Below are 14947 nucleotides of genomic sequence, written 5' to 3' on the forward strand. Positions count from 1 at the left end.
CTCTGCTCCCACCCAGGGAGCATGCTCATGCCTGTCTAACTTCCCAACTCTAGGAGTACAGACAAACAACTTTTAAGCGAGGGCTTCTAATTGGAGCACTGGAGCTATGAAACAGCCAACTGTGTTTCACTTTGCTTTTATAATTGAAATCGAAACAAAAGTAAAAGTAAATGTGAAAAGCTTCATTTATTATACATACTCATAAGTAATTCCAGAGACTTTCTCTGGGCTCTTTGTTTCATTCTATTTCCTCCCACAAGTGACAACAAAAGCCTTCCCTTAATCCTTTAATCTTTAAAATAAGAACAGACTTTATACAGCTTAATCATTAATTTCGTACAGCTCTACAGAGTTCACCTTTTGCCTTCTTATTGCCTGGTAACAGATTATCTTGTTTGACTGAAACAACAGAGTGAAACTTCCATTAACCAATTACTGTAGAAACAAAATCTGGACTTCCAGCTTCTCAAGACAGGCTCCTGGTAAGTGATTTATCAACTGTATTTAAAGTGCCCATATTTTATATAAAACTAAATTCAACAATTGAAAAATTAGAGAATGTGAAATGGAAAGTTCTAGTATGAATGTTTTTCCATAAAATGGAAAATACTTGGGGATTATTACATCCAGATTTCTTATCTTAAAATCACAGGATTATTTTTCATATTTAAAATTGTGTTAAAGTAGGCTGCTCTACTAATTTTAGGTTTATAAAGCTAAAATAATATTAAAGGCTATTAGTCTTTACCTTCTCAGTATTTCTATTTAATTCAAAGCAATAGTCTTGCATCATCCACCGCTAGGATGAGTTCTTAAAAATTCTAGTGTGTGAATATGAAAATGAGGTCTCAGCAAAGATATAGTTTTCACAAGTCTGCTTTTGTGTACTTCTCAAGATTCCCAAAGACAATGTATTGTACAGATACTAAATAAGTGCATTTTCCACTGATGACTGCTTTATTTCCTATTTCAAAAATATTTTAACTCTATGGAATGTTTTCACTACAATATATATTCAATCTTTTTAATCATTAAGTCAGAGAACCACTATAGTGTTGTGTTCTTCAAATTTCCAGAAACTCTTACTTCCTAAAGTGTTTTGAAATAAGATTTGATCTATTTTATTTTTTTCACATATACCCTCCTCTTGTCATTTTAATGAATAACCACTTCAGTATGTTCACTTAAAACATCCCTGTTTTTTCTCTTGTGTTTATTACCAAAGCATTATTTTAAGAACCCTACATTAGTACAAAAAGCCCTGATAAATGAAGAGTCATGTGACATCATTGTTTATCATAGTAATGAAAATACTTAACATTATATTTTAACAACAAATGATAAAAGCTTAATATATTTTAAATCCAAATATTTTAAATTAAAACAACTTTAGTAAGTCAGTATTTAGTCTAATGCTTGTGATTAGCCATTATAAGTTTTTCTCCAGTGGATAAATACTTCACAGTTACTATTTTTTAAAAATCTAAATACTGTATTTCCCCAAAAATAAGACCTAGCCGGGCCATCGGTTCTAATGAGTCTTTTGAAGCAAAAATTAATATAAGACTGGGTCTTAATATAATATAATAATATAATAATATAATGCCGGGTCTTATATTAATTTTTGCTCCAAAAGACACATTAGAGCCAATGGCCCATCTAAGTCTTATTTTCGGGGAAACACGGTATTTTCCACAGATAGTTGAAAAGTTATATATTTGAAATGTATAAGCCAATGTCCTGAAAATGTTCCAAAATTATATTTTTATTTACTTATGTTTTTCAATTACAGTTGACATTCAATATTATTTCAGGTATACAACACAGTGGTTAGACATTTATATTACTTACAAACTGATCCCCCGTAATTCTAGTACCCACCTGGTACCATGCAGTTATTTCAATATTGCTGACTATATTCCCTATGCTGTACTTTACAACCCCATGACTATTTTGTAATTACCAATTTGTACTTCTTCATTTCTTCACCTTTTTTCACACAGTCACCCAAGCCTCCTCCCATCCGATAACCATGAGTTTGTTCTTCCTATCTATGAGTTTGTTTGTTTTGTTTGTTCATTTATTTTGTTTCTTAGATTCCACATATAAGTGAAATCATATGGTGTTTGTCTTTGACTTATTTCACTTAGCATAATATCTATCTCTGGGTCCATCCATGTTGTTGCAAATGGTAAGATTTCATTCTTTTCATGGCCAAGTAATATTGCATTCTATATATGTACCACTTCCTTATTCATTTTTCTATTGATGGACACTTTAGGTTGCTTCCACATCTTGGCTATTGTAAATAATGCTGCAATAAACATAGAGGGGCATACATCTTTTCAGATTAGTATTTTGCATTTTTTGTATAAATACCCAGAAGTGGGAATGCTGGATCATATACTAGTTTTAATTTTTTGAAGACCCTCCATATTGTTTTCCATAGTGGCTAAACCAATTTGTAATCTAACCAACAGTGCATCCGGTTTTCCATGCTTTTTTCACTTCCTCAGCAACATTTGTCATTTGTTGCTTCATTGATGATAATCATTCTGACAGGTGTGAGGACATTCTATTACATTTTTTATTTGCATTTCTCTGATGATTAGTGACCTTCAACATCTCTTCATATATCTATTGGCCATGTGTATATCCTCTTTGGAGAAATGTCTATTCAGGTCCTCTGCCCACTTTTTAATCAGATTTTTTTTTTTTTTTGGTATTAAGTTGTATATGAATTCCTTATACATTTTTTATATTAACCCCCTATCAGATGTATCATGGGTGTATACTTTTTCCCACTCAGTAGGTTATCTTTTCATTTTGTTCATGGTTTCCTGCCCTTGCAAAAACTTTTTAGAGTGATGTAGTCTCTTTTTTTTTTTTTTTTATTTCCCTTGCCCAAAGAGATATGTCTAAAATACTATTACTAAGAGCAATGTCAAAGAGTTTACTGCCTATGCTTTCTTCTAGAAGATTTTTGGTTTTGGTTCTTACATTTAAGTCTTTAACCCATTTTGAGTTAATCTTGTACATGATACAAGAAAGTGTTCTAATTTAATTTTTTTGAATGTATCTTTTCAGTTTTCCCAATACCATTTACTGAACTGACTGTCTTTACCTCATTGTATATTTTTGCCTTATTTGTCATAGATTTTTTAAAATTTAATTTTTATTTTTAATTACAGTTGACATTCAGTATTATTTTATATTAGTTTCATGTGTACTGCATAGTGGCTAGACATTTATATAATTTACAAAGTGATCTGCCTGATAAGTCTAGTACCCACCTGGCACCATAAATAGCTTGGCATTATACATAGTTATTTCTATATTGTTGGCTATATGCCCTAATGCTGTACTTTACATACTCATGACTATTTTGTAACTACTAATTTGTACTTCTTAATCCCTTCAACTTTTTCACCTAGCCCCCAATCCCCTTCCCATCTAGCAACCATCAGTTTGTTCTCTGTATCTATGAGTCTTTTCTGTTTTGTTTGTTCATTTATTTTGTTCTTTAGATGCCATATATAAGTGAAATTATATGATATTTGTCTTTCTCTGTCTGACTTATTTCACTTAGCATAATGAACTCTAGGTCCACCAAAGTTTTCACAAACGGTAAGATTTCAATCTTTTCAATGGTTGAGTAATATTCCATACTATATATGTACCATATCTTCTCTATCCAATTGTCTATAGATGGGCACTTAGGTTGCTTCCGTATCTTGTCATTGTACATAATACTGCAATAAACGTAGGAGTGCATATAGCTTTTCAAATTAGTGTTGTCATAGATTTGTTGACCATATAGTTATATAGGTTTATTTCTGGACTCTCTATTCTGTTCTCTGCCCATGTGACTTTTTAAAAAATTTATGTGTCTTTTTAAAAAAAAATTATTGGGGAATATTGGGGAACAGTATGTTTTTCTAGGACCTCTCAGCTCCAAGTCAAGTTGTTTTCAATCTAGTTGTGGAGGGTGCAGCTCACTGGTTCATGTGGGAATCAAACCGGTGATCTTGGTGTTATGAGCACTGCACTTTAACCAACTGAGCCAACTGGCCACCCCTACCTGTCTATTTTTAATGCTAGTACAGTGCTGTTTTGGTTACCGAAGCCTTGCATAGTTTGATATTAGGTAGCGTTGTACGTCCAACTTTGTTCTTCTGTCTCAAGATTGCTTTGGCTATTTGGAATCTTTTGTGGTTCCATATAAATTTTAGGATTATTTATTCTGGTTCTGTGAAAAATGCCACTGGTATTTTAATAAGTATTGTATTGAATCTATAGATCGTTTTGGGTAGTATGGACATTTTAAATGATGTTAATTCTTCCAAGCCATAAGAATGGTACATGCTCCATTTATTTGTATCTTCTTCAATTTTCTTCTTCAATGTCTTACAATTTTCTGAGTACAGGTTTTTTTATCTCCTTGGTTAAATTTATTCCCAGGTAATTTACTCTGTTTCATGCAATTATAAATGGAATTCTTTTCTTAACTTATTTATCTTTCTGATAGTTTGTTAATGGTGTATAAAAATGCAATTTATTTCTGCATATTAATTTTGTATCCTGATATTTTATTGAACTCATTTATCAGTTCTAAGAGTTTTGTGGAATCTTATTTTTTTTAATGGTATGTAGATTTGTTAGCTATCAACATGTATAAAGCTATACTGGACTTTAAAATCACTACACCCTCAATTTAAAGTGAGAATAATATAATTGAAGTCTTATACTGTCATATGATATCTAAATTTCCAGATATACTAGAAGTTTTTATGTGATTTAAAAAAAAGTTAATTTTGGGTTACATGACTCATTTAGTATTTCATGATGGCCCACAGTATTTAGAGGATGTTTTTCAACATCAATTGGATTCTTTGTTCTTCCTGGAATGTTAGTAAATTTATATCTTTCTTCATTTCTTCTAAGAGCAACTTCCTCTTTGGTGCTGTAACTTGATACCAAAAAATGTAAAAGAGTCTTTGAAACTGATTTCAAACACTGACAGGAAATAACTTTCAAAAGCATTTATAAATTTGCAGAATACTTTCATGGACCTGTGGCCAGGCAGAATCTAAAATATTCCAGTGTAAGGTACACAAGTGGATTAAGGCAGGCAGTTATCTACTTCTATGAAGAATTAAAGAGCAGTTCTATCAAGCTTCACAATATACATGTCTCATCCCATCTCATTTTACCACATCCTGGGAATAGGTTTTAAAGAGGAAGAAGAGTGGAGATAACATTAATCTTTCATAGAGAAGAGAAATTCATTGCTAGGGGAAAAGGTTTGGCAACAAGGAATCTGACATTGCCCAGATAATTTTCTTTAGGTCTGATTCAGCCCACCATGGGTCACTTCACCCTTGGAAACGTGGATTTAAGATTAACCTTAACTCTAGTCTTCTCAAGTTAGCAGAAATTATCAATTCTTTTATTCTATAGAAATACTATCATTTCTCAAAGAGACTGCATTTTTTATCTTACCTTCAAAAGAAACTCATGCATAAAAGTTACTGTACTCATGTAGTTGTAGATGAGTAAAGAAGAAGGAAACATTTTAAATACAATAATGAATTTCCTCTGTTAATAAAATGACTCCTTGGTTTAAAAAAATCATATATATATATATATATATATATATATATATATATATATATATACACATAGTATAGATAGATAGATAGATAGATTTTTTTTAGTTTGTGTTGAGAAATAGATAACAGATATATGCAAAAAAGGTAACAATATTATTGTGTCATAAAACAAAAATGACTAAAGTTGTAGAAAGCTGAATCTATGACAATAAATATTATATTATATAATAAATACAAAACAAATAAAATTTTATGCTTCAAATAGCATATTTTCAAAGTAAAAATTAAAACTCATACTGTATATGTTAACAGTTTTGAGATAAATTGATCAAAACATGTTCAGAGGGAGATCTTACACAATCATAATCTATTTAACAGATTAAATTTTTTAAAAAGAGTAGCGGGGTCAAATATATGGTGATGGAAAAAGAACTGACTGTGGGTGATGAACAAACAATACAATATAGAAATGACGTATTATAGAATTGTATACTTGAAACTGATATAATTTTACTAACCAATATCATCCCAATAAATGTAATAAAAATATAAATTAATAAGATTTTGAATATTTAAAAATACATTGATATTGAATTCATTTGTATGTGCATCTATATATATACACACTCAATTAAGTTCATACTACCAATAGATAATAAAACTTACAATAAAATGATCATTTATCGGTGCAAGAAAATCACCCTCACATCTAAAATGTAGAATTTGTAATGTTTGCATTCTCTAGACCAGCAAGTTAACATTGAGAAATGAATTAAACATTGTTATAAAATACAATTGATTAGAAAATTAAAGCCAACCAAATATATTTTCTTTAAAATAATCTATTGGGTAAGCAATCTTCCTATAATTAAATACAAATTATGTAGTAAATAATAAAAACTGGCAATATTAAAAATCTCAGAATTGGCCAAAGCTGTGATCAAGGGCAAATTCAAAACTTTAAACACTTTTATATTAGGGTTTTTGTTTTTTTTAAAGAAAGTGAACTAATTATTTAACTGAAGGAAAAAAAAGGGAACAAGGTGGTTGCCAGAATCTGTAAAACCGATTATAATTTCTTACTTTATTTCATATATGTTGTTTCACTTTGGGAAATGCTCATACCTCTTCCAAGCCTCAGTTTCTTTTTCTGTAAGATAGGGATAAATAATATCTATCTTAAAAATGCTATAAGGCTAAATTATTATTCTAGTTATTTTTGTTGTTAGTGTTTTATTGATCTTTAGTCTGTGTCAAGCGTTGTTCTATGTACTTTACTCATTTAATTCTCACAACTATCCAGTGCAATGACATGTAATATTCCCATTTTACCAATGAGGACATTATGGCAAAGAAAATGCATTGGAAAATTATTGAAAACCGCACTTGGAAGGTTCTTTTGAAAACTTAGTCCTATCCATAGTAAATACTCCATAAATGTTTATTTCTCAACCTATCTACTTTTGCCTACTTTGGGTTTTATAAAACAGGAAACTTTCACTTAGTTGGTTGTCTTACTTAAAACTTCAGGTAAAATCATATAGCCCCATGGTGTCAGGAAACTAAATCATTAAAGAAACAAACAAACAAACAAAAAATCGCCACATATACAAACACACACACGCACACTTATGTTTTTAATGAAAATACATGTTTATCTTATTTCTAACATGTATTTCATTTAGGCTAACAAACAAGTAAGGCTTATTACAAAGCAGTTTTTTATGTTTTTGGGAACTGAAATGATTACCTTACCAATGTTTTCCATTGCTATGGCACTGGAAAGCTGGTTTCTGGATTTTATTAGGCCCCAGGGTTCTCAGATGGAAAAGAGTATAATTAATTCTTCACTGTCAAATACCTTTGTTGAAAGACCCTGCCAATAAAAAAGTGCCTAATAGCAAATGGCATCCAATACTTCCTGACTAGGTACAATTAATTGTCTGAGGATATCAAAGAATAGTGTATATATAACCTTAAAATTTCTGTGTGAGATGGAGGATACAGGTAAGTGCAATTTTCTCCTCCTAAAAGGCTAAAGTTGCCAAGCACTTGTAGGGTTAATGATTGATTATTAGGCAGAGATTAAATATAAAAATTTAGACCCATTATCTCTTTTTGTGTGGGACAGTGACAGATGGAGAATTGTTCTCTAGGTATAAGAGAACTTTTCTTTGAATTTGAGGCAGCATTAAAATTTTTAAAAAGCATAGACTTTGAGATTATGATGGTATTAATGGTGATAATATTAAATAATTTTAGTAATACTTAAGCTGTATTCAGCAATTTTTGCATGCCAGACAGCATGCTGCATCTTTATGCACTTTCAATTATTTCATTTATGAAATTATAACAATGACGATGACACAATGATAATGATTCTATGAATTGGATACTATCTGCTAAAATGAAGAATTCTGTGCACAAAATAAAGTTTGCTTGCCTAAGCCACATAGTTGGTAAATTCTAGATTTTTCTAACAGTAGCCATTCAGCAACAAAGCTGAGTGCTTTTATATTCGGTATGTTATGTCCCAGGATTTTAAACCTGATTTTACCATTTATAAGTTTTTTGTAGTTGGGCAAGTTGCATAAACTCTGAAAATTTCTAATGATAATATGAATTTCAAAGCTATTGTTATTAGGCTTAAGTGGACATGTGTGATATGGAAAGTATAATGCCTATAAGTTTAATACATATCAATCTTCTTTATAGCCCATGTCTTAAAATTGCTCCATGTTGTTTTAAGCAATTAAATTTGGTAACTGTAATATGAGCTAAGACTGTTTATAAGATACAGTTTTTGGGAAGAGAATATGGCCTCATTTATAGGTACACGGCAAACAACATACAACAATCAAAAGCCATGTAATTGGATCATTTATTGCAGAGATAAACTGCCACGGGTCGTGTGAAAAATACAGAATAGTACTTGTATTATTTTTGAGTTTTTATAAATGAGAAGTTTTATAAATGTGTACTTTGAGTTTTTATAAAAGCAAAGAAGCATTTTAATTAGGAATATCCTAATGGGGTGTTTTAGTGATAAAGGAGTGTTCTGTAAAAATGCTCATTCCTTTCTTGTTTCCATTGTTGTGATGTAAAGAATATAGTTTGGTAATCAAAAAATATTAATTTCACTTAAAATTGTATAATGTTAGGTGTGAAACAAACTGGAGTAACCGCTTGGTATATTTCCCTTATTTTTTAGATAGGTAAAATATGGCTCAAAACTGTGAGGTAAGTAAGTAGCTGAGGGTCATACCACACTGGTTTGTGGAAAAGCAGGACTTATTTGCCTCTATTCCAGTTCTCAAAGCTATGTTTAGAAAAACCCCACAAATACAGCATTCCTATTAGTAAAATATTTAGCTTTCACATATTGAAAAAGGAACTAATAAAATCTGTCCTGTTTAGGTTAAGAATCTGTTGAATATCAAAATATCACTTTCTAGGAAAATAATGTATTATTATCAGTTTAGTATTCAATTTGTCTTAATGATTAAGATGTATCATATCCTTAAGTACAATATTTCATTATTTTTATTCACTAATGGGCCTGAGAGTCAATAGTTTTGCTCACGTAAACATGGATTAACATTGACTTTAACAGCCTGAAGAATATTAAATTGTTTCCAAGGTTTTGCAGTTATCCCCCAGAGGAAGTATGTTTCAAGGGACATTTTCAGAGAAGTAAACAAAAGAGGTCTAAGGGAAACATTCATCTTCTTACAACATTTCCTGAGCTTTCACCAGCTCAATTTCTCTCACGTAGTGTTGTTATATATCACTCAAATATCATCCTTTTAATGATTTTTAACTTGAAGATACTCATTTAAAGCTCTCAGGAGTTTAAAGGTAAGATAAATTTGACTGCATTTCTTCCACGAATACTTTTGGGTTTTTTAGGAGTCATATTGTTAATTTAGAATATTAAACTCATGCAAAATTTGAATAGGATACAGGAAATATTAAAATACACTTATATGATTAGTTCACCTTTAATGAATGACCTGTAAATAACCAGATATTGGCAAAAACACAGATATTACAAAAAGCTACATAAATTGAAATATTTTATTATACAGCTTTCCACATGAAGCAAGGTCTAAAATGTACAATTTATCCCTTTAGAAATGGTCCCAAATAAAATTTTATGTAATGAGATAAAATATGAGTATTGAATAAAGACAAATATTATTGTAATAAATCATCAGTGTGATTCAGATTTTCTAAAAGTCATTTCATATGCACTATAGTAGATTAAATCTCCATATATTTACAGAACACTTTAGTGTGTGCATTATTGAGCAAAAAGGAACACTGTTTCTCTATCTTTTCTACCTAGAATATTCTTTTGCCAAACGTCATGGTCAAAATCTGATTAGCCAAACATCATGGTCAAAATCAAATCATATCACTTGTACTATAGATCTGATGACCACTTTACCATAATTTAACACTTCTTCTGTTATGTTGCCTTGTATTAAGATTTATTTCTTCAGTGTTTATATTTCAGTGGTAAACATTGCTGGCTGTGTAGTAAGACTATTAGGGTTTAAACCCAGTCCTGCCATTTAGTGACAGTATGTGATCTGGGCAAGTTACTTAAACATTCTCTTGGTTAATTTCTCTCTTGGTCAAATGGGGATAATAAGACTTAAATTAGGAGATTTTTTTATGAGGATTAAATAACAAAATACATGCGCTAAAAACAAGGTTGTGTGTGTGTGTGTGTGTGTGTGTGTGTATGTATTTTGGATAATGATTTACAATGTAAACTCCTTGTTGATTGTGTTTATGACATAGTATAAAAGTGCTAGTTTGACAATAAAAATTATAGTGGTAACATAAAATAATTTGATACCTGATTATTCCACCTAGACTATTAGGGAAGCTTCATCTCATTTCAATATACATTTATTAACCTCAATAAAGTAAAGGCCTTGGATTACAAAGTCAAATACATGTTCCAATCCTGGGACAAGGAACCTAAATTCTAATCAAGAAAACACATTGTAAACAGATAATAACAACACACTAAAATGTATAAAATTCTATCAGTATGTTAAAGATATGGAATTGGAGAAGAGAGTAATTTTGAGAATATCTGAAATTTGCACAAGATTTTGAGAAATGAATTGGCATTTTCCAGATAGACAAGAGAATTAAGAATATCAGATCAAGGACAGAAATGTCCAATTGCAACAACTAGAGGGGAGGAAGTAGAATTTTTGTTTTTTCAATGGCCTGGTTGCTAGAGGCTAAAGTCTAAGTGCTGAGTGGAGGTAAACAGAAAGAGGGTCAAAGAAGTTTAAATGCAAAAATCATGATAACGCTCTTTAAACTTTATCCTTTCAATGACGAGGCTGTGATCAGGTTTTTTTATATCAAGGTGATAACAGTTAATGAACATCTCAAAAGAGAGAAAGTTAATGTATTTTTCTTTTTTTTTAAATTAAAATTTATCGGGGTGAAAATTGTTAGTAAAGTTACATAGATTTCATGTGTACAATTCTGTAATACATTATCTATATATCTGTGATCAAGTTTTCAATATAACATAATGAGAGTTGGCAGGTAGAAAGGAGGAACTGAGCTTAGAGATAAGGAAACTAATTTTAAAACCATTGCCATAGTACAGGGTATATGATGATAGGACATTAATAAAGGCTTGCTTGGACAATAATAATGATAACAGTAATGGCTACCATTTACTAAATATGCACCATGTTCTTTCAACAACCAAGTTATATCCATCTTCTATTCTCCACCACAATAGCTGCATAAATTAAGTAAATCATTACCTTTGTTTTATGATTAGAAAATTGAAATCAGGTTTTTTGATTTGTACAGAGTCACTTTGGTAGTAAATGATAGATCTGGCATATGAATCATTAATCTAGAGAACTTATAGTCTTAACCACTAAACTAGTTCATGAAGAGAAGCTGCTTTTCCCAGGGATTCTTGAAAGACAAAAACAATTAGATTTGTGAACCAGCTGGATTTGGAAGAGTCAAATATAGAATCTAAGATGACTTCCAGATTTCTGACTTCAGTGGTGGGTGAATATGGTATCACCAAAATATAAGGTACATAGGAACTCTCAGACAAGAACTGTTCGCTAGAGAGTGAGACTCATGTGTTAAATTTGTTGTTATTAAATTTGAGATGGCTAAGGAACATCTGGGAGAAGATGGGCAATAGTAGTTGGATATACAGGTCTGCAGCTCAAAACAAAATAAAGATAAATCTACCTTTTGGAGGATCAGCCTATAGGTGGTTGTTAAAACCATGGTAAAGTGTGTAAAGTAAGATAAGAGACAAATATCAACTATAGGACTCCAAGAAAAACAAAACAAAACACACTTCTGGTCTATATATTATTTTGGGAAATTGAGAATTAATAAAGAGACAGGAGCATAAAAATCAAGAAAGTTTCAGAAGAATATATGGTCAAAAATATCAAATACCATATGTAAGTAAAATTAAACATGGATTTAATCATTTACATCGTATGTGAACACTGCAAGAGCATTGGGAAGTGATGAGGAGAATTACATGTTTCTTTATTTACAGTCAACACTTCCTCACATTTCCATATTAGTTCAATAATGTCATTCCTCTGTTCAAAATCCTAAGTAGCCCTTCATATCATTAATTGAATATACACTCTGGAGCACAACATTCACAATTGTCTACAATAGGGACAATTTTTCAATTACACATATATCCTTCACTACCCACTAGACAGCAAATTTTATGTAGGTAGAAGGCTTTTCTGTCTTTTGCCTGGCCAACTGTTAGTATGTAGTTGACACATAATTGATATTGTTGAAGGAATCAATGAAGGAATTACTCTCCTGAAAATGAAGAAACTTTCAGTCAGTGTGATCCACTCACCCTCTCCTGAACATATCTCATACATTTCTTCTCTTTTACCTTTATTCTTGCATCACATACTCTCATGAATAATCATGATATCTATTCTTGTTAAAACTCTATCAACCCCTCACACCTGATCTCAAATGTTATCATTCTCCAGGTCTTTTCTAGTATCCTCAATTAGATGTCTTCCTTCTTTAAATCTTGATGAAGGATTCTATTTCATGATACTTATATACATTCAGCTTTGTTTTATAAACATTTTTATCTTCAAGAATTACATATTTATTAAGATAAGAGTTTACAAAAATAAGTGTTATCTGTGTATATATTAGTGCATTGCACATAACAAGTACTTCAATAACTATTGACCATAATAAATATAATATATATTTTAAAGCTTGTAATAAAGTAATATATATGTAATTTCAATGTAAATGTACTGTGATGTGATGTAAACGTACTCAGTCAGATATGATACATCTGAGTATATTTCATCTATTGGGGTCAGGTTTTTCGGTGTCATAATGTAGACTATAACCTGATTCCCATGCTAGCCAATCCACTATTCAATATCCAAAAATTGGATATTAGATACTCACAAATTCATAGAAGGATAGCTTTCGAAGGGCTCTCAAACATAATATATTTCAACCCTTTCATTTTATAGATGAAAAATGGAAGGTCAGAGAGGTGAATTGAAATACTTAGAGTCCTATAAGAAAATGATGTCCATATAGGAGGGCAAATATGGCTAACCATGGAGATGAAGTGATGTCAGCTTCAACTCCACAGGCAAGAAAGGCTTTTTTTCTATCACATCTTTGAGACGCTATTATTACCTAGTAGCAGTATCAAGTGTGTCACTTAGATCATATGTATTTGAGATAGTTGGGATATTCAGAAGCTGTGTCTACTATTGAGAAAAGCAGATCTCATTTCAGAAGATTACTTTTCATTTCTCATAACTTAATTTACTTTAACTTAGCAGAAGATATGTTAAAACTCAGAGGGGATGGTGTTCTGTTGTTGCGAGTGTGTTTTCTAGAGATTTATAGTTAAGTTAGAACCTAGATAACAGAGTAGGAAAAGCAGATTCCTGTATAGGTTGGAAAGGGCTGATCTCATATTGATACATTTTGAATTTGCAACACAGTTTGAGACATTCACAAAAATGTTCAGAAGGCAACTGAATATATAAGTCTGTCAAGATATTGAAAACATTTGTATGTGTAGATCAGCATAGAGAGAGTGTTTAAAACTTTGAATTGGATGAAATCACTGAAAGAAAACTTACAGAGTAGAGAATGCTGAAGCCATCTGTGAGGCTTACCACATTTACAGTGTAGACACTCATTTATCTGTCCTTCATGTATAAATTCTAGTTCTCATTTCCTTACCATTGAACTCTTCATTCTTTACACTTTACCGTATTTTATTTTTTTTCGTGGTTCTTACATCTGTATACTATAATACTTATTCTGTGTTTATCTAACTCAGCATTGACTATAAGCTCTGTAAGAATAGATAGTTTCTCTGAGAATTTTCCTACACTATCCACAATATATTTGGCTGTTCAAAAAAAAATCACCAATATATCAATGACTTAACATAGTAACGAGTTACTTTTCACTGTCACAGTCTGAAGAAAGGTAAAGCAATCACCTCAGTCTTGTATCTAGGCATCTGAACACATTAACTCCAAAGGCTCCATGGCAGTAGAGATAGGACTAGAGGATAGAGGAAAGATTTTACATCACTTACAGCCCAACAGACAGAATTCAGTCGCATGCTCCCAATTTAACTGCAAAGGACAGTGAAAAATACAGTCTTTGTGCTGCGAAAGAGAATGCATTTTCTCTGCCTCAAACCCTGCTCTATCACCAGGGTCCAGAATATTCTTTGATACCCAGTACTTCCCAGTAAATGCTATTAAATAAATATAATAGAATTTGTTATTTAGAAAAAGGGAGGGAAATAACCTCAAATTCTGAACTTTTTGAATTTCTACACTTTCTTTTCACAGGCAGATATCCATGAAATTTAGCTAATATTTTCAGGAAATAGTGCAATAACAACACTATTAAATCATAGCACAATGCTGTCATAAATTTACTTTTGAGGCATAGCAAACACTAGAATCAACTTATCACCTACTGGAGGCATAGCAAACACTTGAATCAACTTATCACCTACTGGTATTGAAACTTTATAGTATTGATAAATCCCAAGACTTTTGGTAAAAGCAAAACAAACAAACAAACAAAAACTATCTAAATATATACTCCTCCCACAGTGACAATCAGGAACATCCCAGGATCGGTTACATATCACCATCCTCTCATATTAAGACAGAACTATGTTTAAAACTGTGCATAATTGCAGGGCAGAGGACACTCCTGTTCTGGAAGAGACTAGTCAGAAACCCAGTATTTCCCAGACAAACTTA

General features: G+C 31.3%; 1 protein-coding gene across 3 annotated transcripts in view; it reads left to right on the forward strand.

Annotated features, from left to right (window-relative positions):
- The first annotated feature begins 38 nt into the window (after nt 1–38).
- Nucleotides 39–14947, forward strand: part of LOC109436821 (sulfotransferase 1 family member D1) — a 39105-nt gene continuing 24196 nt past the window's right edge. The window contains exons 1-2 of one of the 3 annotated variants that reach the window (XM_074324485.1): nt 183–482; nt 3590–3627. In XM_074324485.1, the coding sequence (XP_074180586.1) occupies nt 3594–3627 (34 nt within the window). In that variant the 5' untranslated portion in view covers nt 183–482; nt 3590–3593. Of the gene's footprint in view, nt 483–3589; nt 3628–9446; nt 9471–14947 lie in introns of those variants that run through there. The other 2 variants (XM_019715656.2, XM_074324487.1) reach the window with 2 other exon arrangements.

Source organism: Rhinolophus sinicus, linkage group LG02 (genome assembly GCF_036562045.2).
Source record: "Rhinolophus sinicus isolate RSC01 linkage group LG02, ASM3656204v1, whole genome shotgun sequence".
In the NCBI taxonomy this organism is placed as follows: Eukaryota; Metazoa; Chordata; class Mammalia; order Chiroptera; family Rhinolophidae; genus Rhinolophus; species Rhinolophus sinicus.